A 22,510-nucleotide genomic window follows, 5' to 3' on the forward strand; every position below is an offset into this window, starting at 1 on the left:
TTCCTTTCATAAATAGCTGAGATTACACAATAGGAAGCATAAATGTACTAGTCAAATTTGCTTAAGATATTTTCTGGAAGCCCCTCAAGGAGTTGGTCCTAATCTATAAATGATAGAGGAGACTCCTTTGATAGATATCCCCCTTCGCACAACTGCTAAACCGCTCCTTTGGCCTTGTGATTAAGTGTTTTAACAAACCTCGTGGTCAATTTTCCTTTGAACTCAATAGAGTCAAGATAGACCCTCCTCCTTACCTCGGCCGATTCATCTTCCCAAGCTTGATAGGTTGAAAATTTGGCTCGAGCAACTCTCAAGGAGTTGGTCCTGATCTATAAATGATAGAGGAGACTCCTTTGATAGATATCCCCCTTCGCACAACTGCTAAACCGCTCCTTTGGCCTTGTGATTAAGTGTTTTAACAAACCTCGTGGTCAATTTTCCTTTGAACTCAATAGAGTCAAGATAGACCCTCCTCCTTACCTCGGCCGATTCATCTTCCCAAGCTTGATAGGTTGAAAATTTGGCTCGAGCAACTTAGTTTCGGCCTTAGCAGCATCTAACTTCGCTTGCAAAGACTCTATTTGGGTTTCTTTGGTCTTCAGCTCTTCTCGTCATTGCAATAATAAGAAGTCCTTGCTAACCAATTCCCGAGTTAATTCAGGGGACTCGTATGAATGGGAAAGCTCTATCCTTTCCAACAAAGAAGTTTTAAGAGTTAAGTCGGCAAGGACTTTATCTTTCAAGGCTTTTTCTATTTGAAGCATGGACTCCCTGCCTTGCAATAGTATCTCTAATTTTTGACTTTCGGAGCAATGAGATTCCACCAAGTATCAGCATTCTCGTAATGCACTTTTTGTACTTGAGATAAGTAGAGCTTGTTCCTCTACTTTTCTTCTTAAGTCATCTGTAGTGGCAGAATTGGACTCCAATTCTTTCATATGGTCCTTCAAAATCTTGTTAGATTGTCCAAGTATACCACCAGTTGACTTAAGTGCATGCTCGAAGAATAAAACTAGAAGAAGTAAAGGGCAAATCATGATTTAGCTAGGTAATTTACTCGAGAAATTAATTATGAACTTACCGCAAGTGCCTTCCGAGCATGTTCGTCGGCGTATTCTAATGTTGGAGCTCCTTATATTTGTTTGTAAGTTTGCATCCATGATTCGGTTAAGGAGTCTTTTACTTGTAGTATCCCATATGTAGGAAGAGTTTCCTACCCTCGTTCGGAAGGTTGTATGTATGCTTGCTTAAAGTGACAATGAGGACTAGGAGGAGAAGAGGATTCTGGCAAATGAATGCTGGAATGTTCAGACATCATTAAAGGTAACTCAGGGGCCCGCATAGGATCAATAAGAGTTGGGGTACTTATAGCCAATGACTTTTCAGTTGACTTGGTGCGAGAGTGTGAGCGCTTGGTAGACCTAAATTGATTTTCTTGAGCAAAGGGTGCCATGGGTAGACCGAGAGAAGCTGGCGTAGATAAAGGAAGCGTGGGTAGACCCAGGGTCAAATATTGAGGGATAGAAGATCCTGGGATTCCCATGACTGACTCTAAAGAAGCTTTGGACATCTCTATATCCGGTCTAGTTGATTCGGGAGCTTGCATTAACTTGCAAGAGGTAGAAATCAATCTAGTTGGTTGCATCATAGTGATCTTGAAGTTGTATTGATGATGTACCGAAAATGCAGGCTCTTTCCCCCTGGCAAAAGGATTTTCAGATATATCCGAGAAGACTGGTCCAGTGGAAAGAAGCCATGATAGTTGTAAAGTGGAAGATTGCGATCGTCAGTGATTGATAATAAGAGGGGCATCTGACTCAGAGGAGCTGGAGGCGGGCTGTGGAGCGGGGGGAAGTAACCCGGAAGAGGAGGAAGCATGTTCACGTTGACGTTCCATTAGCAGATTCTCACCTATTTGATTTAAGGTTTTTGCCGTTATTTAGGATTTGAAGAGAAAGGCCACGGTGAGAGCCTCCGCTACAAAAATATTAAAAATTTTCATAGTAAACGAATTAAGAGAAAAGAGAAAAATCTCTTCTTACCAAATGAGACACTTAACTCGAAGTTGATCAGAGTAAGGCCAAAAATATATAGTAGGTTCTCTATAGTTAACTCGGGCAAGCTAAACTTTAAGTCTTTCAGATATTCTATCGTCGGACCCAATATGGGGTCTGTATAAAGGTTCCTTAAATTAAGAATAGAAGGAAGAATTTGTTGCCAAGTTGTAGCCTTGGGGGAGGGAGTTGGAATACGAATGAAGAAGTACCTATCTTTCCATTCCTCCTGAGCTGGTACTTGATTAAATAAAATTGCCTTTAGGGGAGATTGAAATTTAAATAGGTCAATTGATACAAGACGAGGAAGAAAGTAATAGTGAAATAGGAGTGATAAAGGAATGTTGAATAAGTGGCAAATGACGACAAAACCACTTAATATACAAAAGGATTGAGAAATAAGTTGATTCAGTGGGAGGTTGAAGTAGCGGCTGTCGACAACAAAAAAAAAGGATACAAGGGAAAACAAAGTCCTGATATAACTTGTTCTACAAAAAGGCGACGCTCTCCGAGAGAGGACGCTGGAGATGATCTTCAGGGGTAAGGATCACTATCTCTGAAGGAAGGCCATAGTTGACCTAGAGATGGTAAGCTTCTTCGAGAGTGAAGCCGAAAGAGCATTGCGTATACCACTCGTGGTTTTCCGCCATTCTTGAAAGGGAGAGTTACACAAACTAAAGAAGAGGAGTAACGGAAAATTGTAAAGGAAACGATGAAGACAAGGATGAAAAGAGAAAAGCCTTGGGCTTTTTTCGTAAAATGTTTCTAGAGATTCTATAAAAAGGCTTTTCTGAGTCGGGTCGTTAGATAGTAACAGTAGAAAAGGTAGGATCAATTGTGAACGGTGTGATGATGAGGGTGAGGCGGTGGAAAAAGAAAGAATTGTTTATCTCTAATAACATACACACATGTGTCATCAATACGAAATTTACGGTAGTAGGTGAATCGACAGGCAGTCATCTCGAGGTGCTGGTGTTTTTACCTAGGTGGACTACTTTGTTTTTTGTACAATTCCTTTACCATAGGTATGAATGAACTTTATGATTCAAATAAAAAATAATAAGCTAAAACTCGGTTGAATTCGTATAGGAATGATTATTCACCTTGAATAGAATGATGTAGAATCATCGACCTTGTAATAAATTATAGATAAATAAATTATAAAAATATTTTATTTTAATACAGTAACTTTTTACATGAAAAAATAATGTGATATTTTATACCGTCCATAAATCATGAAACTACTAAAATAAATATGGATATAACTACCAACTCTGTCAATACATATGCTTAGAGAGTTCGCTTGGTGCTGCTTGTCCGGTTGGCAAATCATGTACTTAGGTCTGAATTAAACATCCAATAAGATTAAGATGGTTAATGATATGGCGCATGTTCGTGGGGTCAGTAAATGATGTGGCTAGAAGTCAAGACCACAAGATGGTCAGAAGTCAAGCTGACGTGGAGCTTAGGAGGGTCAGAAGTCTAGCCTGCGTGGCCGGTCAGAAGTCAAGCTGACGTGGAGCTCAAGAGGGTCAGAAGTATAGCCTCCATGGCCGATCAAAAGTCAAGCTTATGTAGAGGCCCGAAGTCAAGTTGGCGTGGCCAGGGTCAGAGTCTCAGCTGACGAGGCGAGTCGGACAATAGTCGGCCTCGATAGTGATCAAGAATTGGGCCCACGAGCCAGGTATAGCTGAGAACTGAATCCACAGGCCGGGTACAGCTGAAAGCTGGACCTACAGGCCAGGCATAGCTGAGGAGGGGGCCCACAGGCCAGATAGAGACACAGAAGGAAAGGCCTTGGGCGAAACCCAGAAGGTCAGGACACAGACCTAGCGTACAGGTCGGGACGTACAAGCCATGGATAACAGTAAACAGAAGCAGGTCGGGACACAGCTCTAGCGTACAGGTCGGGACGTACAAGTCATGGATAACAGTAAATAGAAGCAGGTCGGGACACAGCTCTAACGTACAGGTCGGGACGTACAAGCCATGGATAACAGTAGGCAGAAGCAAGTCATGATACAGACCTGGCGTACAGGTCGGGACGTACAAGCCATGGATAACAGTAAACAGAAGAAGGTCAGGACACAAACCTAGCGTACAGGTCGGGACGTACAAGCCATGGATAACAGTAAATAGAAGCAGGTCGGGACACAGCTTTAGCGTACAGGACGGGACGTACAAGCCATGGATAACAGTAGACAAATGCAGGTTGGGACATAGACCTAGCGTACAGATCGGGACGTACACGCTATGGATAACGACAGATACAGGTCAGGATACAGACCTGGCGTATAGGTCAGGACGTATAAGTCACGGATAACAGTGGACAAAAGTAGGTCGGGACATAGCTCTAGCGTACAGGTCGGGACGTACAAGCCATAGATAACAGTAGACAAATGCAGGTCGGGACACAGCTCTAGCGTACAGGTCGGAACGTACAAGTCATGGATAACAGTAGGCAGAAGCAGGTCGTGATATAGACCTGGCGTACAGGTCGGGATGTACAAGCCATGGATAACAGTAAACAGAAGAATGTCAGGACACAGACCTAGCGTACAGGTCGGGACGTACAAGCCATGGATAACAGTAAATAGAAGCAGGTCGGGACACAGCTCTAGCGTACAGGACGGGACGTACAAGTCATGAATAACAGTAGACAAATGCAGGTCAGGACACAGACCTAGCGTACAGATCGGGACGTACACGCCATGGATAACGACAGATATAGGTCAGGATACAGACCTAGCGTACAGGTCAGGATGTATAGGTCACGGATAACAGTAGACAGAAGCAGGTCGGGACATAACTCTAGCGTACAGGTCGGGACGTACAAGCCATGGATAACAATAGACAAATGTAAGTCGGGACACAACTCTAGCGTACAGGTCGGAACGTACAGGCCATGGATAACAGCTGACAAAGGCAGGTCGGGATACAAGCCTAACGCACAGATCGGGATATACGAACCACGGATAACAGCGTATAGAAGCAAGTCGGAGTACAGATCTCGGAATACAAACCCAGCGTCCAGGCACTATAGGACAAACAAGCCAAGGAATCGTAACCGCTTGTCAGAGAGTGTCAGAGAATAATCAATGTGTTAGGGAATATGCTAACAGTCGGGGGCTCACTACGCCTTTGGTTTTGCCGCCGGCCTATTAAGAAGAGTCACGTGTCAATCACCGCCAGACAAAGCCTGATAACCGACATTCCCTAGCACTCACCAGGTCTGCAGTATAAAAAGGGATGCTTTGTCCCTTATGTAGGTACGTTCATTCGTTATTTTTCACCGATCTTTACTTTTCGTCCTTTCTCTGTATTTTCTGAGGAAAAAGTACCTGACTTGAGCGTCGGAGGGCCTGACCCGGGGACTTTTTCCCTGGTTTCTGGTCTCTAACGACTCGTGGGCTCGTCTGAGTGTGCGCAGAGCAGCAATGTCATCGTCCTGGTCATCTTCCTTCGTCAATCCGACGCCGCAGCGACTTTCCGTCAACTTCTAGTACATCAAGACCCATCTCCATCCGACTCAACTTCTGGACGGAATCAGTTAATTTTCAAAATCTCGTCCAGCAGTTAATGATGCCTTTTTGCAAAATAATACCTTGCAGTTTTTTAATAAGTGGTGATTTAGAAAGGTAAAACACATGTTTTAAACACGGATATTTTTACTAGCATAGAATAGAATTTTTAGGATTGTTTTGATGTTAATAGGCATTTCCAATGATTACAATTTTAGATGAATTTTTTTTCCAATAATGTCACGTAAATACACATCAAAAATATAAAACCTATTTAATCATATATTTTTATTTATTAGTAAATGATCTTGGATGGTACCAATTTTATGAGAGAACAACTTTAAAATTTTATTACTGTTCTTAAAATAAAAAATCTCAAATCTCATCTTCATAATGCAAACTTTTTTAAAATTTCACAAACCTCTCAAAAATTTTACATATGCCCTGAGAACATGGCAACATAGAAAATAGAGTATCATTTTAATCGTGGTTTTAGTTCATTAGCGTCCAATCATCAACTGGTTCAAAACATTTGTGATTTGGCATTAAATTTTGCAATCATAAGATTGTAGCTTTGACATCAAATTACCAGATCCTCTGGTCCTTTATTCGTAGTCCCTTAATTTTTTTTGGATGTCTTTCATTTGATAAATTCATCCAAAAAATTACCATCTAAATTAACTCAATTCCATGCCTAAATTATAATTTTTTTTTAATATTGTTTTACCTTATCAATGTATTTAATTAAGTTTTTTTTTCAAACTATGATCCCTGAAAAAAAATCCAATTAAATATATTGATAAGATAACAAAAATAAAAAAAATATAATTTATGTACCGAATTGTGACAATTTAGATGATAATTTTTTCGAATAAATTCACTAAATGAATGACATCCGAACAAATTTAGGAGTCAAGGAGAAGACTAGAGATAAGAGACAAGAGAATCCTAACGGTCAAATTACGAGAAGATATAGATGAAATCAAATGAATGGGCTCAATGTGTATGCTTAATTATTTATTTATAGATATATATTTCTTCAAGTCAAGCCCCAGACCTGCAATTTTTATGATTTGGTATCAGTCATTGCAAGTTCAAACAAACAACGTGCATATTGGCATGCTCCTCAGTCCTCACAGTCTGGTGTTGATTCCCATGCTAGAAGAGAATGAGCAGTAGTTACCTGAAGCCGTCCATCGGATGTTCCTATCACCAGCATTTCTCCTTCCTCATCAACGTCGATGCATTGAACCCTGCAATTTGTGCCCATCTGAAGAGCACCCACAGCGGTGTGCTTCTCTTTGGACCAAATCTCTAAAGTTCCAGTTTTGGAACCCAGATATATCAATTCTTTGCTGATGGCCATCGCCCTTACCTCTATGGAAGATTGTATAGATCCGACGAGGCTGTAATCTGAAGTACTCCATATCTACAACACCATATTGATTTTAGTAGCAAGATAAAAGTGAAAGACAAGCAAAAATAAGCTAGCTACCTCAAGCAAGTTAAGTTTCCTATTTCATAGAAACAAACAAATGTCCTATAGAAAGGCTTCTAGATGGACAAATGGGCAACATGAGTACAACCTAAATGAGATTAGTGCGAACACAAGTCTATAAATCCGCTGGTAATTGATGCTCTCCGTGTCATTACAAGAACAACTCGAGAAAAGCTTTTGAGTCTCTGTAGCCCCTTTTTCACTACCATCACACTGCCATTTTAGAGCATCGGAGCACTCAACTGTGGAAGTGACAAAGAAGGAGCTTGGTACCCCTGCGCTCATCTCCAACCAAGCTGAGCTAAGTCCTTCCCCACCTTAGATGAGACTAAGAAAGACCCTAGTCACCTTAGATCAAGTTGCTTCTAACTCCGTAGACTTAAGAACGGATTCAAACTTGTACTCATCCAGCTACGCGCCTATTTATCTGTTGTGCTCCGGGCAAAATAGACTGACAATAACTCCTTAAATGCTGCAGTTCGGAGCATAATAGACACATACTATACTGACAATACTTTCTTGCTCGAATCAAATGCTTCACTAACATTATCCCATAAAGTTTTCAGAATAATGGTTCTCATCTCCAAGAGCAAATAGAACAGAATTTTTTTAAAAAAAACAAGGTTCCTTTTTGCCTCACCTTAACTGCTACACCATCTACAAACATACCAGCTGAGAAAAGTAGTCCATCACGTACTTGCACAGCATAAATTGGAGTTTCCTTCCCCAACAACTTCTTTTTACCAGGGTGAATTGTAACAGACGTTTCAGTAGCCAAATCTATTTCCTGTAAATAGAGGGCTTTCTTAGTAGATCATAACAATAAATACCATGTGATATTGGTTTTAACAGCTTCGAAATAATGGCGCGACTAGTTCTCCGTAATCAGAAAAGGAGAAAGAACAGTGTAAGATGGCATTAATATTAATTTTACTTCATTCCCAAGCTTTGAAGGGTCATAATATAAACAGTTTTTTGATATTGCAATATTTACAGGCAAGGAGAGCGAAACCATTTCATCAAGGAAGTATCAGGTGAAAATACTATAAATTCATTTTGAGAAAATCAACTGAATGGCAGGGGTAGCAAATACTAGGAGTCCGAACTTTAGAGATCGAGTTAGGAGAATAGATATGTATAACTGCCTGTTAAAAGTTGACACGATGACAGAAAGACATCCTGATTAGATGGAAGATCTGTAATTACGAAACAAATGCTGTAGATTTAACTCCATAAGCGTACCTGAATACTGCTGTCATTGCAACCACAGTATAGCTTCCCCTGAACAAGAACCAAAGACTTCACATTCTTACTGGAATTAAAAGTCTTTGAGCCTCCATTCCAAGATAGTACCTACATCCAAAAGAGATTGAAAAAATAATCATTTGAGTTCATTTTGCACTTTTTAAAGTTACGTAAATATTTGTAGAATACATTTATTTTCTCTTTACACATTAATCAATGCAACTCTTGGAATCGAGGAGTTTATATTGACAATAATTGACAACCAAAGGCAACAAGATTAGCAGACTAACGGAAAAACATCATGGATCATTAGAAGTGGCAAACAATAAATATTACCTTGAGACCAGAATTTTGTGGAGTGAAGCAAGCAAAGGTATTTGTAACACTAAGATTACGCACTGGATCTTTCATATCAAAAAATTCTGTGCAGTGGATCTTTCCATCAAGAATAGCCCACGCCTGTATAAAACAACAATAACAAGAAAGAAATCAAGTTTCCTCAATTTCTGTGTGCATTAAAAGAGAAAATAGATACCCTTATACTTTTGTCCAGTGCCCCACTGTATAATTTGTCACTGGGCTTCAGTATGGCCAAACTGGTGACTGCCTTAGAGTGTTCATGTGTTTCTTGTAACAGACTAAGAAGATTCTCATCACCTTTCCAGACCTATGTTATATCAATAATGTGTAAACATTTTTTCTTCCACAAGTATCTTACACACAGCATAGTCACTAGACTAGGGGATTGATGTTATAAGTAAAGACCTTTATCATTCCGTCGAGGTGGCCAGAGAATATCATATTCTTGAAGCATATTACTGATACGACTTCACCATTTGTGCTGCAATCTACTTGCATCAATTCCTTATAGACCCACATATCTTTCTGCATAAATTCGATAATTTAATCTTTAAAGGCAAGAATTCAATAGAAGAAAATTCCAGGCACAAATAGGTACTTACAATGCTTGAATCATGACCATCTGATAAAAGTTTTAGCATCTCATATGCCAATATAGATGACTTTTTGAGCTCCCTTAACGTTTTCAATATGTCTTTAATATAAAGAGTAAGATTGAATAGACCTTCTGAAAGCAATAACAATGTTATTCATGACTAGGAAAGTAGCATACTCTAACATATATATATATATATATAGACACACACACACATGTATATGTTTGCTAGGTGAATCAGATATTGAGAAAGGAGTTATATAGTAGAAATATGTGGTTCTTTTGTTGTCATCACTGCTGCACCAAAATTAATGTTAAGAAAATATCAAATCCCTGTAAAATATAAAATACCTTGATCATGCATGAAACTTCTGAGGGCAAGCATTGAAAGTGCTTTCTCATCAGTATGCCTTGCGGACTTCAAAATTGTGATAAATTGTTTCATCAAGCAGACTCGTGCAGCCCCTCTTACCCCAGTATCAGGGAGTAGGGAGAGCATATAACTAAGCCAGGTTGCCAAGACAAGACAAGAAGAGGACAGCTCAAGATTTCTGCTCTTCAAACCATCAGATAAAGCTTCAAAGAGAAGCCCAAATTCATGACTCACTAAAGCAAAGGCCATTTTCCTTTCCCAAGCTTCAGCAGCCTTTTCCTCTTCCTACATAACGGAACCAGAAAACAATAAGCCAATGAGGGGAACAAAAAGAACTTTACAACAGTGGAGCAGATAAAAAATAAGAAGAAATTCATCAAATGATGGATTATGTGATTTTAAACAAGATTGGTGGGACTTGTATGTTTAATGCACTATTATATACCTTATATTTGACTACTTATAGTTGCTCATTCATTCAGAAAGCAAAAAAAGAAAAAAAACAGCCAATAACAATTTGTGAGAAGGACTATAGCTGCAACCAGATTGTGCTCAGATCCTTCAGGAGCTTGGCCAGTCTGCTCAGTTTCCATTAGTGCTCGGTAGCCTTTTCTTATTCCAGCATGCTTTAAAAGAAGAGCTCGAGCAAGAGGCCTTCCAGAGGATGAAAATCTTCCTAAGAGAGATAAGATTGTCTCAGCAGTTCTCAGTTGAATGCTAGGAAAATCGACATTTTTGAGGCACGTGATAAGTGTGTCTATAGCTTCTTCACGGTATATACTCATCTTTCTTGGCTCCACCTGGAAAAACAAGCAACTTAATGGCCAGTACAAAGCAAAAAAAAAAAAAAAGAGGTGATAATACTGAACCAGGTATGACCACCGTGCTACTTTTACGTCTGAGATTTTGTTCTCAAATCTAACAGAAGCCACAACATAGTACATATTTCTTACTTATCTTCAATTTAACAATCTAAATGTCAAGTTCGATCAGGAAGGATACCAGAAGATCTAGCTGGAGAAGAAGACCAGCAACAACAGGGGATTGTTCCATTGGCGTAGTTTGAAGGTAGATGAGGAGTGAATGCATCATACTAAAAGCACCTCCACCTTTTATAGCTTGAAGAACCTTCTCGTTGGACAATCTCCTGAAAAAGATCAAAAAGGAAAATCAAAACTATTAAGTTTAAAGATCAAATTGAACTTGAACTCAGATCAAGTGCATCATCAAGTTCCATATATTCTAGAATTATAGCTGCCCCAGAACACGGATCAAATGTTGCCTCAGCTATTTAGCATCAGTAGTTGAATCGGTGTAACAATCACCACCACTATACATCTCAATGGGCATGGCATTCAACCATAAATAATATGCAACACTATATAGATTGCAAACTAGAAATGTTATAGTTTATATGAAGAAAAGGGGCAAGGAGAGCTCACAACCAACCTGCTGAGCTTAGCTAACTCGAAAAGAAAGCAAATAATCTGAAAGCGCTCCATATCATTCACAATGGCAAAGCTTTCCAGAACTGGTGCCAGTTGTACTCTCTCAGCAATTAGTTTCCTGGAACGCCCATCCTCTCCCATGCATTTTAGCACAATCCCAGTTGCTGCAATCCTTTCCTCCACCATCTCGGCTTCCAAGCTCAGCAATATTCTGTCAAGTACTCTATCTGATATAATTGAGCGAACAATGTTGGATAAACCACTATTACCTTCTTGTAAGATTTTCCATAAGATAAGAATTGAAGCGGTCATGGGGCTCATACACATCTTGATTAATTCATCATCTTTCTTTGCAATAGCCATTAGAATAGCATTAGCAATATCCATCTCAATAAGGGTTTCCAATAGAGGATTTAACAGAAATATCAAAACTATTGCCTCTATCAAACCCTTCTTGAATAGTGCAATCATGCATTTCACATCAGAATCAACCCTGTTAAGTGTTTGAATAACAAATTTATCTCTTGAAGCCAGCTCGGATAGCAGAAAAATTGTCACTTTCAGTACATTCGGGTCAACAGAATTGAACAAGATTTCAACGAAACCATTTATAACTGCCGGTTTTGAGAGAACTGCTGTTATCTCAGTTTCTAAGCTAGCATTCCTCCAGAACGTTTCAATCTGGAGAACAGCCTTCTCTGATTCATCAAGAAATTCAGATGTGCAGAGGCATGATATTGCAAGACGAATATCAGTGGAAGAGATGTCAATATTTGAAGGTTGGGTTATGGCACTCGGTGGTGAAGATGGGCTTTGTGACATACTCGAATCTCTAAAATTCTCACCAGGAGAATCCTCCAACCTACTAGGAGTAGAATATGGATTCTCTTCCAGCCAGCTAGCTATAAGTCGTTTTAGGACATAGTTGGTTTTGGGCAATTGAGTACTCTGGAGTTTTTGCCGTGTGATGGGGCATGTTGAGTTTCCACGGTCAAGCCATTCTTGGATCGCTCTACGCTCATAGGTCTGGCCAGTCTCAAGTGTCACAGGATCATCAAACAGATTGCTTGTTATTGGGCAGACAAATTCCTTGGGAGGAATTTGTTTACTCACGGCAAAGGTGTTACTAGAATCAGCCATTTGCATACTCGAGTTACTGCAAAACAAAGAGACATCAAGTATTAGGATCTCAGTTGTGCAGTGAGAGTAAGTTAATGCTCTAGAAAAAATTCATATCATGAAACAGGAAGAAGACCGTGAAGTATAATTATAAAATAGAGAAAATAAACAATTAATATAGGTAAAGGTGTTCCAATTTTGAATATAAGCTACGGCCTCAGGCCAGATGCTCTTGTTTTCACTCAAATGAGATGAAAATGCTGGAGGTGGGTCGCATGCTTTCAGAATTTAAAGCTTACCATATCCGTTCTGCAGAGCCTTGTGCATGCCTCTGAAGCTGTTGGCTATTTGTTTCTAACACTTTTCTGTTTGTTTTCCTTTCCTAAATGACAAACAGCATTAACGATGTCAAAATTTCACACCAGGAAAATTGGGCACATAGATAGATCAGTCAATGACTAACTAAGAACAATGTTTCTATCGTCAGAATCAAAGAATTTGACCTCTACATCAAGATCGATCTCAGAAGAAGAGCACTCCAAATTGTCTTCAGATAAATAAGTAGGTCCATTATCCGGGCCCCACTTAACTTCAGCAGTTCTGTAATCTCTAAATGGTGGCCCGGCAAAGAATTCTGGAGACACCCTTTGAGGATATGCAGGTGGAACTCTTGTATTGTTCGTTTGGAGTCGGCTATTTTGCCTGCTAAAGAATTCAACAGAAGGATCTGCTTCTGCCCAAATCGGCTAAAAAGTCAATAAAAGAAGTTAGCTTATTGAAGCTCAACTCAGATTTAAGCGCAGAAGCAAGAAAAGACTACAACTAACAGTCGGATACATAAAATATGTTTGAATCCATAAACGAACGGCTTATATTAACTGAAACTATTATTCAGTGGCAGAAAGAAGCCACGGGAGATTGGACAAGAAGAAGAAGAATGTATACACACGTATGCTCTTTCAATTAAAGGAATTGGTAGTTAACTTCAAGATTTTAGGAATTAATGAAGGCAGGCAAAGTACATTATACCGTCCGTCCCTGAATCCGATAGCTTCGCTCGTTTCTACCTTCTCCTGCTCCACCGTCCCATCAGATCCCGCTTCCTCATCGTCAGTACTCGTCAAAACCAACTGCGGTGGTGCTGAGGGCTGACGTCGTCCTCCGCCACCCGTCTGAACCAGCCCCTTCAGGTACTCTGCATAAACCCTGCAATTTGCATCAATAACGTCCTCATACCGCCTCTCTAACTCTTTCAACCTCCCCGCTTGCCCCCCACTCATCTGCGACAGTAGGCTCATCGCGGCCGCCGCCTCCACCGACCGCTCCTCGTCCTCTTCATCCTTCGGGCTTCCCCGCCGAAGGGAGGCAGAAGAGAGGATGTGCGACCGCTGGTCCGCGAACCAGCGGAGCGCCGGAAGGAGGTGCGGGAGGAAGAGCGCCTCAAAGACCGCCGGTGCGACGTCGTGGCGGGCTAGGGATGGATCGAGGGAGAAGAGATCGAGGAGGGCGAGGGCGGCCGCGGCGGCTCGGCCACGGATGGCGTGCGCGAGGGCAAGGAGGACGGCGGAGAGTGGGTTTCTTCCGGAAACGGAGAGTAGGATCTTATCCGCGGCGGAGGAGACGGCGGGAGAGGAGGAGTCGAGAGCGTCGGAGAGGAGGGAGAGGGCGCGGACGGAGGCGGGTGAGGCGGAGGGGATGGTCCAGCGCGCGGATGAGAGGATGCGGTGGCGGAGATCAGCGTTGGAGAGGGCTTCGTCGAGGAATGCGGTGGTGTGGCGGAGAACGGCTCCTGGAGTCGGGGCCATCATTTCACCGGCAGCAGATCATCGGACGCCTACCCGGCGAGGAATCGTGGTGCTACTGCCTTAATAGTAGTGCGAGTTTGGCAGTTATGAGATACCTAAAATACCCTTATGCTCTAATAATTATCGCGACTTTTCCCCTTGTCTTTTTGTGTAAACCGAGACCAAAATTGATACATGCAAACGTAAGCGTTGAAAGGGTCGAAGCAGGCGAATGCCGGCCGTGCCACGTGGAGATTGTAGATTGGATAAAAAAACAACTCAGCAGTATATTCCTTCTCGAAGTTGAACCGGTCGTCTGCAGGCCGGACAGCCAGTAAAGTTGACTTGCATCAAACTAAATAAAATAATAAATTATTTTTAAAAAGTATTTTAATATCACACGTTGGATAAAAAAAATGACAATGAATGCACGAAGTTTTCGTCATACGAATTTTGAGGAAAGATTCATTATATATAATTTTATCTTATTTTTTAAGAGATATTGTTTCCAGGAAATAAATTCATGATCTTTTAGTTACATGATAACAATTTTATCGTTACATCAAAACTCCCCTTCTAATATCACATGTTGGATAAAAAAAACAAAATATTACTCCCAAGCAAGCCAGTATCATAGAGTATTTTTTTTTATTTTACACAAATACAATAATGTTCTTATTTAGATAAGATGTTCAACACAATATCAGGGGTCCATCTTAAGAAATGGGCATCAAAGCTGGAGCCATTCTTGCAGGGTCGGTGTGGCAACTCCAATATTCTTCATGTCTCTAATGTTATCTGTTTCAAAAACAAAACAAAACAAAAACAGAGGATTCACCAAACCTATCTGAAAACCAATCTAAAAAATAAAGCTACCGTCAAATTCAAGCATATGAAGGTGAAGATTAGAATGTAAAGAAGCAACTCACCGAGCTGAACTTGAGGAACAGCAGTAGTCGTTGTATCTGCAACGACAGTACCTGATGGTAATCCAGCGCAACAGCATCAAACACAGTTTGGAGTTTGAATCCCTACAATATCGGCAATGAAAAAGTAGAAGAGTGACCATGTTGCCTCATCAGAACATGAATTGAGACGGACAACACCCAAATTTTAGGCAAAGGAATCAAAAGCAAGAACTTGAGCATCCAAAATTCTTAATTCCTGAAGGAAAACTAATTTCTATCATTCAACGACTAGGCATAAATTATGCCTTACCAATCACAACCAAGTTCTTAATTCCGCAGCCCTGAAGAAGTTGATGAAGGTTTGTGGCAAAGAAGGCACTAAAGCGTGTCTTTACGACCTTGTAGTCCTCATCTTTGATGACCAGTCCTTCCACTAGATCTGCACCGCTACGACCCTGGCCCTTCACCATTGGCGTAGAAGGGCTCAACGTATATCTCTTCCCCAGGGATCATGTTCTCGAACAACCTGCACGTTTTAGATCTTTAGCTTTCATGCTGTTGAAAGGATTTAAGCAAAGTTATACTAGTAGAACTAAGAATCAAGTTTAACAACCTCATCATCAAGCCGTTTCTATACGGAATATTTGGGATCGAAAACTGTGAACCTAATTGCTACTAGGGATAATTACTGTCAAAGATCGACAACAATTCCTAATTCGGCATGAATCTCCAAAATACCAACGTAATTTCTCAAGAATTTACAATGTGAGATCACAAGATTAATTTAATCCCAAATTTAGTGATTGATCGGACAAATTAAGTTTGGAAACGCCGATGGAACTAAATAAATACGAGCACATTGCAAAGGAAGTATGGAAGGACAGCGGCTTGCAGCTTATAGGATTAAGTCCATATAGATGGACTAGATCCAATTGAGTCCACGTGGGTGGACTTGATTTTTATAAAGTTGGGTTTACATTTGATTAATACACACATAATTAATTAATATTAAAGTAACTAAATTTAATTAAGTGATTTAATGCTTCAAGCATATAAAAAGAGTTTAAATTAAATGGATACGCATTCAATGTGTAGATCCAAAACTCGATTCATTAATATTGATGGACTATTAATGATGGATGGACTTTAAGATGGATAGTCCCTAAAGGATGGACTTGGTATATAAAGAAAGATGCTCATGAATTAATGCATGTTGAGAACCTCTTCAACCTATTCCGCACTAACAGGAACTCCGACGACAAGTAAGAAGCAATAGTCTTTGTGATGAATTCAGGTTAACCATTTTAAGCTATTGTTTCGGTTTCCTATTGAGCTTTAGATATTGATAGAAACTAGATCTTATTGTAGATGCATCATTTAGATCATATTTGATGTATTACAAATCTTACAATTGGTATCAAAGCACAAGATTGACTTATTGTCAATTTTTAAGGTGTAAGGATTATTTTTCAACGTTTTGGCACAAATACATCAATTTTGCATTTGATTCCATATAGATGAGCGAAATTGATGTATATTAGATGAATGTGTTGGACCAGGTTGGGTCGGCAAGAGGGCGTGAATTGCTTTCACAAAAATAAATAAACTTCTTCTCGATCTTTAGACTTGATTAGTAGTACAATTAAAATAACAATAATAAAATTGAACTAAAAAACTTAAAGAAAGAAGTAAGAGGACCAAAGGTTTACTTTGTTATAACCTAAATGGTTGTTAATCCAAGGCAATGAACAACACTAAAAAGATCTCCTTCGTTATAGGCGGAGAAGTCTCTTACAGACGTTGACAACTCAAAAAATTGACTAGGAAATAGTACAAGAGTTGTAGTTCAAGTTGTTTTTTATTTCATAGGTCCAGAGCTCTTTTTATAACCTCTAGAAAATCTTATCCGCAGCTTAAAGGTGCCTCCAAAGAGGTTCAAGACGCCTTCCATCAGATAGAATTTCATTTGTCGAGGATAAAACATTATCCTCAGCCAACGACTAACGAAGGCGTCTTCAAGGACTGAAAGGCGCCTTCCACAGAGAGGCACGGAGACGCCTTCAACCTTGTTGAAGACGACTCTAGCAGCTCAGCAACTCCCACTTGCTTCTTCAGCTGCTCCGATCGCCTGAGTGATTTCGTCCATCTGAAATTGGGCTCACCGAGACCCATCTTCCGGCCTTCTCTTCGAGAAGGCTTCTTCCTTGGCTTCTCGTCCCTCGAATACTGCGCACATTCTTCTCGTCTACCAGTGTACTCTTCCGCATCACCTCGTCCTTCGAATGCACCATACCCGTCGGCTCCTTTCTCATGTCATCCTTCTCGCTAGCCGCGTCTTCCACTCGACTTCTTGTGTTCCTAAGCTCCTGCACACTTAGACACAAGGATCAAATACAACAAGACCTAACTGAACTTGGTTGACCACATCAAAACTACTCGGGGTACTTACAATCTCCCCTTTTTTGATGTGTATCAACCCAAGTTCAAGTTAGGGTAAAAATTACAGTAAAATAAAAGTGATAAAAAATTGCTTGCAAAAAAAAAAACAAAAACAAATTGTTTGCAAACAAATGAGTAAAAAATTCTAAATCCTAACTTCCCCTGAACTTGTACCTATTTCTTTCCCTTTGATCACATCAAAAAAAGTTAGGAAAAACAAAATATACTTTTTAGAAAATTTGAAATATTCTTCTAGGGATACTTGGTGTTAGCCATTTTGCATGTCACTTGGCACATCAAATTGTTTAGTATTGAAACCCTAATGAAACTAAAGATAACATGTATAGTAAGGAGTCTCAAGTCGTATTTTTCCAAGGATAACTAATGAGTGTGTAAGTGCCTAGATTGTGAAATTTATTTAGATCTTATTTCTGGATAGGAAGTTTAGATTATTTTGAACTCAAAATTAAAATGAATTACTTTCATAAACAATTGCTAAGGAGTTTAGAGAAATGTATTCTTAACAAGACTTATTTTGAGCAAACCACTAACTGGACGAAATAAAACTACCTTAGAATTAACAAACTACTGTAAATTTGTGAACAACAACCGATCTTACACAAGAATAACAACAAAATTAAAGTATACTAAAACAAATCACTTAAGGTTGACTGAACTAAATTGCAAATTTGTGAAATGAACAGATTGACTCGAAACTATGATGAGCAGGAGAACATCAAGTTAAGGAAACAGAGCAAATAAAGAAATCAGTAAATTCTATGACAAATTGGAAAAAAAACTTGAATTGAAACTTGTTACCTAATCACACATTGAAAACCCTACTCGTGTATATGCTATAACAGAGAAGGAAACAAAAGGGAAACTTAAAAGCAATTCATGATAATTGAAGACAACATATCATGTTAACATCCAACAGAGCAATTTCAAATTTGGTTTTGCTTGCACTTAAAGGAAAACAAAAGAAAACAATAGATCTATCAATTGTAACTAAAATCCAGATTAAGTATCATCCACAAACTCAATCAATGCTTAAGCACTGCCTCTCTGCGAAGTCACAGAGAAACTCGTGAAAACTTCCTTGAGCAATCGCCGATGATGATTTAGATCCACAGCCGAAGATTATGAGATTTATAGCTAGCAAGAACCTCCCTACGAGCTCGCAATCTCATCAGGTATACATCATCCGAAGAACAGAGAAAATGGGTGTCGCGATCTCAAATCGATCGATCGGCTCCAATCTGAAATCGTGAGTCCTTGATTAATGGGAAGACGACGGAAACTCTGAAAAAACTCCTCCAAAGCTCCTTCAACTTGATAGGATCCTCCAGATCTAGAAAACTCCCTTCGATCTGGATTCTTCGTGAATGGTGAAACGTGAAGATCGCGAAGGAGAATAACTCCCTCCACCTCGATTTGATCCTCGGAAGATGATCGTCGATAACTCAATTCATCACCGGTGATGACAGCACTGAAACGCCGGTTGAGATGTTGATGGGAGCGTCGACGTCGCTAAGGTTGAGAACGATGAATAGTAGACAATTGCGAGGAACCAAGCTCAGGGAAGCACTGTAGCTTCTCGCGGGTTTTAAATTCTCCCAAATCTGATCGGACGGTTCAGATTGGTTTGGGGTTTTATCAACGGCCGGATGGACTCAGATCTAGATTAAAACCTTTGGATCTTCATCTACGATCCAGATCTTATCCTCATTAAGTTGGATGAGCCGGATCTTCAATGGACGACTCAGATCTGCTTGATTGTGGATGAACGACTATAATTGTTCTGGAGCTTGATCGCCTCGTTAAGCCCTAGATTTAATCCTAAGTGTGACCTGATCGGATTGGATCCATAACCCTTTTGATGCCTACAAGATAATAATTAAATATTAGCATCAAATATCATAATTATAAGCTAATTTGTAACTAAGTTCAAGATCAAATGTAATTTATGAAATGCAATATAAATGTGAGTTTAAACTAAGAGTATACCATTAAAAACATGCATTATGAATCAAAATAAGATAGCTAAATCATGGTTATCAATACTTTATGCAAATAACTAGAAAGAATTTCTAGCAGAAGTCTAAGGATTAGAAAAAAAATAAGAAGTTTTTAAAATTTTTAAAAAAATCTGAGAATTTTTATACCAGTTGAATGGCTATAAAAAAGTTAAACAATATTGAAATTATTTTAAGTGAAAAATAAAGACTGAAAAAAAATTCTAATTTAGTTAGTTAATTAAATATTTATTTCAATAATTGACTTCCAGGTTGTGGTGAAGCACTAGACCTTCTTGCATATTAGAACAACAACACTTCTAGACAAAGCCTTTTAAAGAAATTAAATATTCAATTTTCTTCCTAGATATTTTAGGTCTATCTTTCAAATACAACACTTTAAACTAAGGATGTTTTTGAAACTCAATATAAGTTCCTACATACTTGGTTAATTAAAAATTTCTTAGATATATATTTCTATGATATTTTTCTAATTTGACCCTAGTGATTTCAATGTACCAGTTGATTTTACCGTAATTTTCAAATCTTGGTTTTTGATTAGAACATGCATGGTTATCTTTCAATCTCTCTATTTGTGTTTTTAATTTTTAATTTTCTAATTTCAAATTATCATACATATCTAAGGGACGTGAATTTGTTAAGTTTAATTTTAACCTAGCATTATCTTTTTCTAATTTTCTTAAGTTCTTTGAAAGCATTTTAATAAAATTGAAAGACTGCTTGGGAGATAGTGCATGTACCTCACTTACTTTGTGTTGAGATGCTCCCCCTTCATCGCAGCTTTCTTATGAGGAAACTCCTCCTTCATCGATACTCATTGATGAGCTGCTTTCCTCTTCTCTTTGATGGTCTGCCAATATGGCTAGTCCGGTGTATTCTTCAATTTCAGATTCTGATGATGACATTTCGTCCCACATTACCTTCAGGGTCTTGAGCTTCGATTTTGTTGGTCTTTTGCCTTTGTTCTTTAGTTTAGGGCAGTCGTCCTTGATGTGCCCTTCTTCATTGTAGTTGTAACACCAAACCTTCCTTTTGCTCTGAGTTTGTTTCTTTGCTTGCGACTTATTAAATTTATTAGATTTAATAAATTTATTGAATTTTCTTACCATTAAGGTTGCTTCGTCTTCATCGATTGATGCTTCGGAGTTTGGATCTTCCTTCTTGGCTTTCAAGGCAAGATTATTGTTCGACTTTTCAATTTCTTTAGGATCTACACATCAAGTTTCATGAAGTTCAAAAGTAGAAAACAAATTATCTAGTGTACTTACCTTGAAGTCCTTAAAGATGTAATATGCATCTACTAAGGATGATCATTCTGGAGTTCTCGAGAAGGCATTAAGCGCGTACCGGATTGATCTCGGTTCATTACTGATTCTCCAAGATTGTTGAGCTAGGTGATGAGTACTTTGATACGTGCTTGGAGTTGCGCTACCTTTTCTCCATTGTTCATCCGCAGGTTTGTTAGTTGGGTTCAGAGGATGTCTCGCCTTGGTAACTTTACTTCCGAAGTACCTTCGTGGAGTTTTAGGAATTTCTCCTAGAGTTCTTTGGAGGAGTTGTAGCTGCCGATTCGATAGACCTCCTGGGGTAGAAGGACGCTCAGTAGATGGAACTCTTCTTTACCATTCACCATGAAGTCAGCTTGTTCTTTCTTCGTCCATAAACACTCTTCCTTTCCAGCTCCATATTGGTCTTTAGGGGCTACAAAATCATATTTCATAATTAACAGAATTTTAAAGTCCGTTTTAAAAAATACCTTCATCTGACGTTTCCATTGCGCAAAGTCTCCCTCAAACTTTGGTGGATGAATGCTTACATCGGCCGTCGTTTTGTTGTTTCAGTTGGCGGTTAGTCCTTTTGAGGCGTCCTTGAACTGATGCCATTTGTTGGACCAAGTTGGGCCGACAAGAAGGGGTGAATTACTTACACACAAAAAAATTTCTTCTCGATCTTTGGACTTGATTAGTAGCACAATTAAAACAATAATAATAAAATTGAACTAAACAACTTAAAGAAAGAAGTAAGAGGACCAGAGGTTTACTTGGTTACAACCTAGATGGTTGTTAATCCAAGGCAATGAACAACACTAAAAAGATCTCCTTCGTTGTAAGTGGAGAAGCCTCTTACAGACGTTGACAGGTCAAGAAATCGACTAGAAAATAGTACAAGAGTTGTAGTTCAAGTTGTTTTTTATTTCCTAGGGTTAGGACTCTTTTTATAGCCTTTGGAAAATCTTATCTGCAGCTTGAAGGCACATCCAAAGAGGTCCAAGGTGCCTTCTATCAGATAGAATTTTATCTGTCGAGGATAAAAGATTATCCTTGGCCAACGACTAGAGAAGGCACCTTCAGGCCCTTGAAGGTGTCTTCATACTTTTCATCGAAGGTGCCTTCCAGCCATGGAAGGTGCCTTCCACAGAGACGCGTGGAGGCGCCTTCAACACCTCTAGCAGCTCAGCAGCTCCCACTTGATTCTTTTACTGTTTCGATCGCCTGATGATTTTGTCCATCTGAAATTTGGCTCATCGGGACCCATCTCCCAATCTTCTCTTTGAGCAGACTTTCTCTCTAGCTTCTTGTCCCTCGAACCCCACACACGTTCTTCTCGTTCATCGGTGTACTCTTTCGCAACACCTCGTCCCTCGGATGCACTAAGCCCGTCGGTAGGGATATAAATGAACCAAGCCGCTCGCGAGCTATTCGAAGCTCGATTCGATAAAAACTCGTTTGAGCTCGTTTAATGAGGCTCGTTAAAATAAACAAATCAAGCTCAAGCTTCACAATATTCGACTCGTTAGCTCGTGAACACGTTCGTTAAGCTCATTAAGCAACTTTTAAATAAAAAAAATAATAGTTTTGATATTGAATTTATAGATTTTACACTCTACTTATGAAAAATATAGACAAATATATTAAATTTATTTATTAGAATAAAATTATAAATTTTAATAATATTATTATAATTTTCTCTAAATATATAATTTAGTTTTTAATGAATATTTAAATTTATGATTTATATTTATTAAGCTCGTTTAGGCTTGATAAAAGCTCGAATAAGCTCGTGAGCCATGAATATATTCGTTAAATAAAGCTCGAGGTCGGCTCGATTATAAACGAGCCAAGCTCAAACA

General features: G+C 39.2%; 2 protein-coding genes across 5 annotated transcripts; both read right to left on the reverse strand.

Annotated features, from left to right (window-relative positions):
* Positions 1 to 6,579: 6,579 nt before the first annotated feature.
* Positions 6,580 to 14,062, reverse strand: LOC122016212 (putative E3 ubiquitin-protein ligase LIN). 4 transcript variants are annotated; one of them, XM_042573443.1, is made up of 15 exons: positions 13,236 to 14,062; positions 12,717 to 12,959; positions 12,513 to 12,595; positions 11,096 to 12,250; positions 10,649 to 10,793; positions 10,189 to 10,446; positions 9,625 to 9,931; positions 9,281 to 9,402; positions 9,084 to 9,203; positions 8,854 to 8,985; positions 8,655 to 8,777; positions 8,316 to 8,426; positions 7,714 to 7,860; positions 6,759 to 7,004; positions 6,580 to 6,632 (listed from the first exon to the last, which is right to left on the reverse strand). In XM_042573443.1, exons 1-15 carry the CDS (start codon positions 14,019 to 14,021, stop codon positions 6,615 to 6,617), a joined length of 3,996 nt encoding a protein of 1,331 aa, XP_042429377.1. In that variant the 5' UTR covers positions 14,022 to 14,062; the 3' UTR covers positions 6,580 to 6,614. The 4 variants fall into 4 exon arrangements, 3 of the variants coding, with proteins under 3 accessions (XP_042429377.1, XP_042429378.1, XP_042429376.1); XM_042573444.1 differs by having other exon boundaries at positions 7,743 to 7,860; positions 9,281 to 9,405; XM_042573442.1 differs by having other exon boundaries at positions 9,281 to 9,405.
* Positions 14,063 to 14,727: 665 nt separating this feature from the next.
* Positions 14,728 to 15,375, reverse strand: LOC122013914 (probable inactive nicotinamidase At3g16190). The gene is made up of 4 exons (XM_042570128.1): positions 15,211 to 15,375; positions 14,927 to 15,028; positions 14,841 to 14,844; positions 14,728 to 14,795 (listed from the first exon to the last, which is right to left on the reverse strand). Exons 1-4 carry the CDS (start codon positions 15,373 to 15,375, stop codon positions 14,728 to 14,730), a joined length of 339 nt encoding a protein of 112 aa, XP_042426062.1.
* Positions 15,376 to 22,510: the final 7,135 nt, after the last annotated feature.

The sequence above is a fragment of the Zingiber officinale genome, chromosome 8B (assembly GCF_018446385.1).
Source record: "Zingiber officinale cultivar Zhangliang chromosome 8B, Zo_v1.1, whole genome shotgun sequence".
In the NCBI taxonomy this organism is placed as follows: domain Eukaryota; kingdom Viridiplantae; phylum Streptophyta; class Magnoliopsida; order Zingiberales; family Zingiberaceae; genus Zingiber; species Zingiber officinale.

Excerpts from the sequence above, each read along its gene's own strand:
- LOC122016212 (XM_042573442.1), bottom strand. The coding sequence starts at position 14,021 with ATGATGGCCCCGACTCCAGGAGCCGTTCTCCGCCACACCACCGCATTC. Across the intron at positions 12,596-12,716 it reads AGATCGATCTTGATGTAGAG|GAAAGGAAAACAAACAGAAA; the intron begins GTCAAATTCTTT and ends TTTGTCATTTAG. Across the intron at positions 9,406-9,624 it reads AAGTTTCATGCATGATCAAG|AAGGTCTATTCAATCTTACT; the intron begins GTATTTTATATT and ends TATTGCTTTCAG.
- LOC122013914 (XM_042570128.1), bottom strand. The coding sequence starts at position 15,375 with ATGGTGAAGGGCCAGGGTCGTAGCGGTGCAGATCTAGTGGAAGGACTG. Across the intron at positions 15,029-15,210 it reads ACTTGGTTGTGATTGGTAAG|GGATTCAAACTCCAAACTGT; the intron begins GCATAATTTATG and ends CCGATATTGTAG.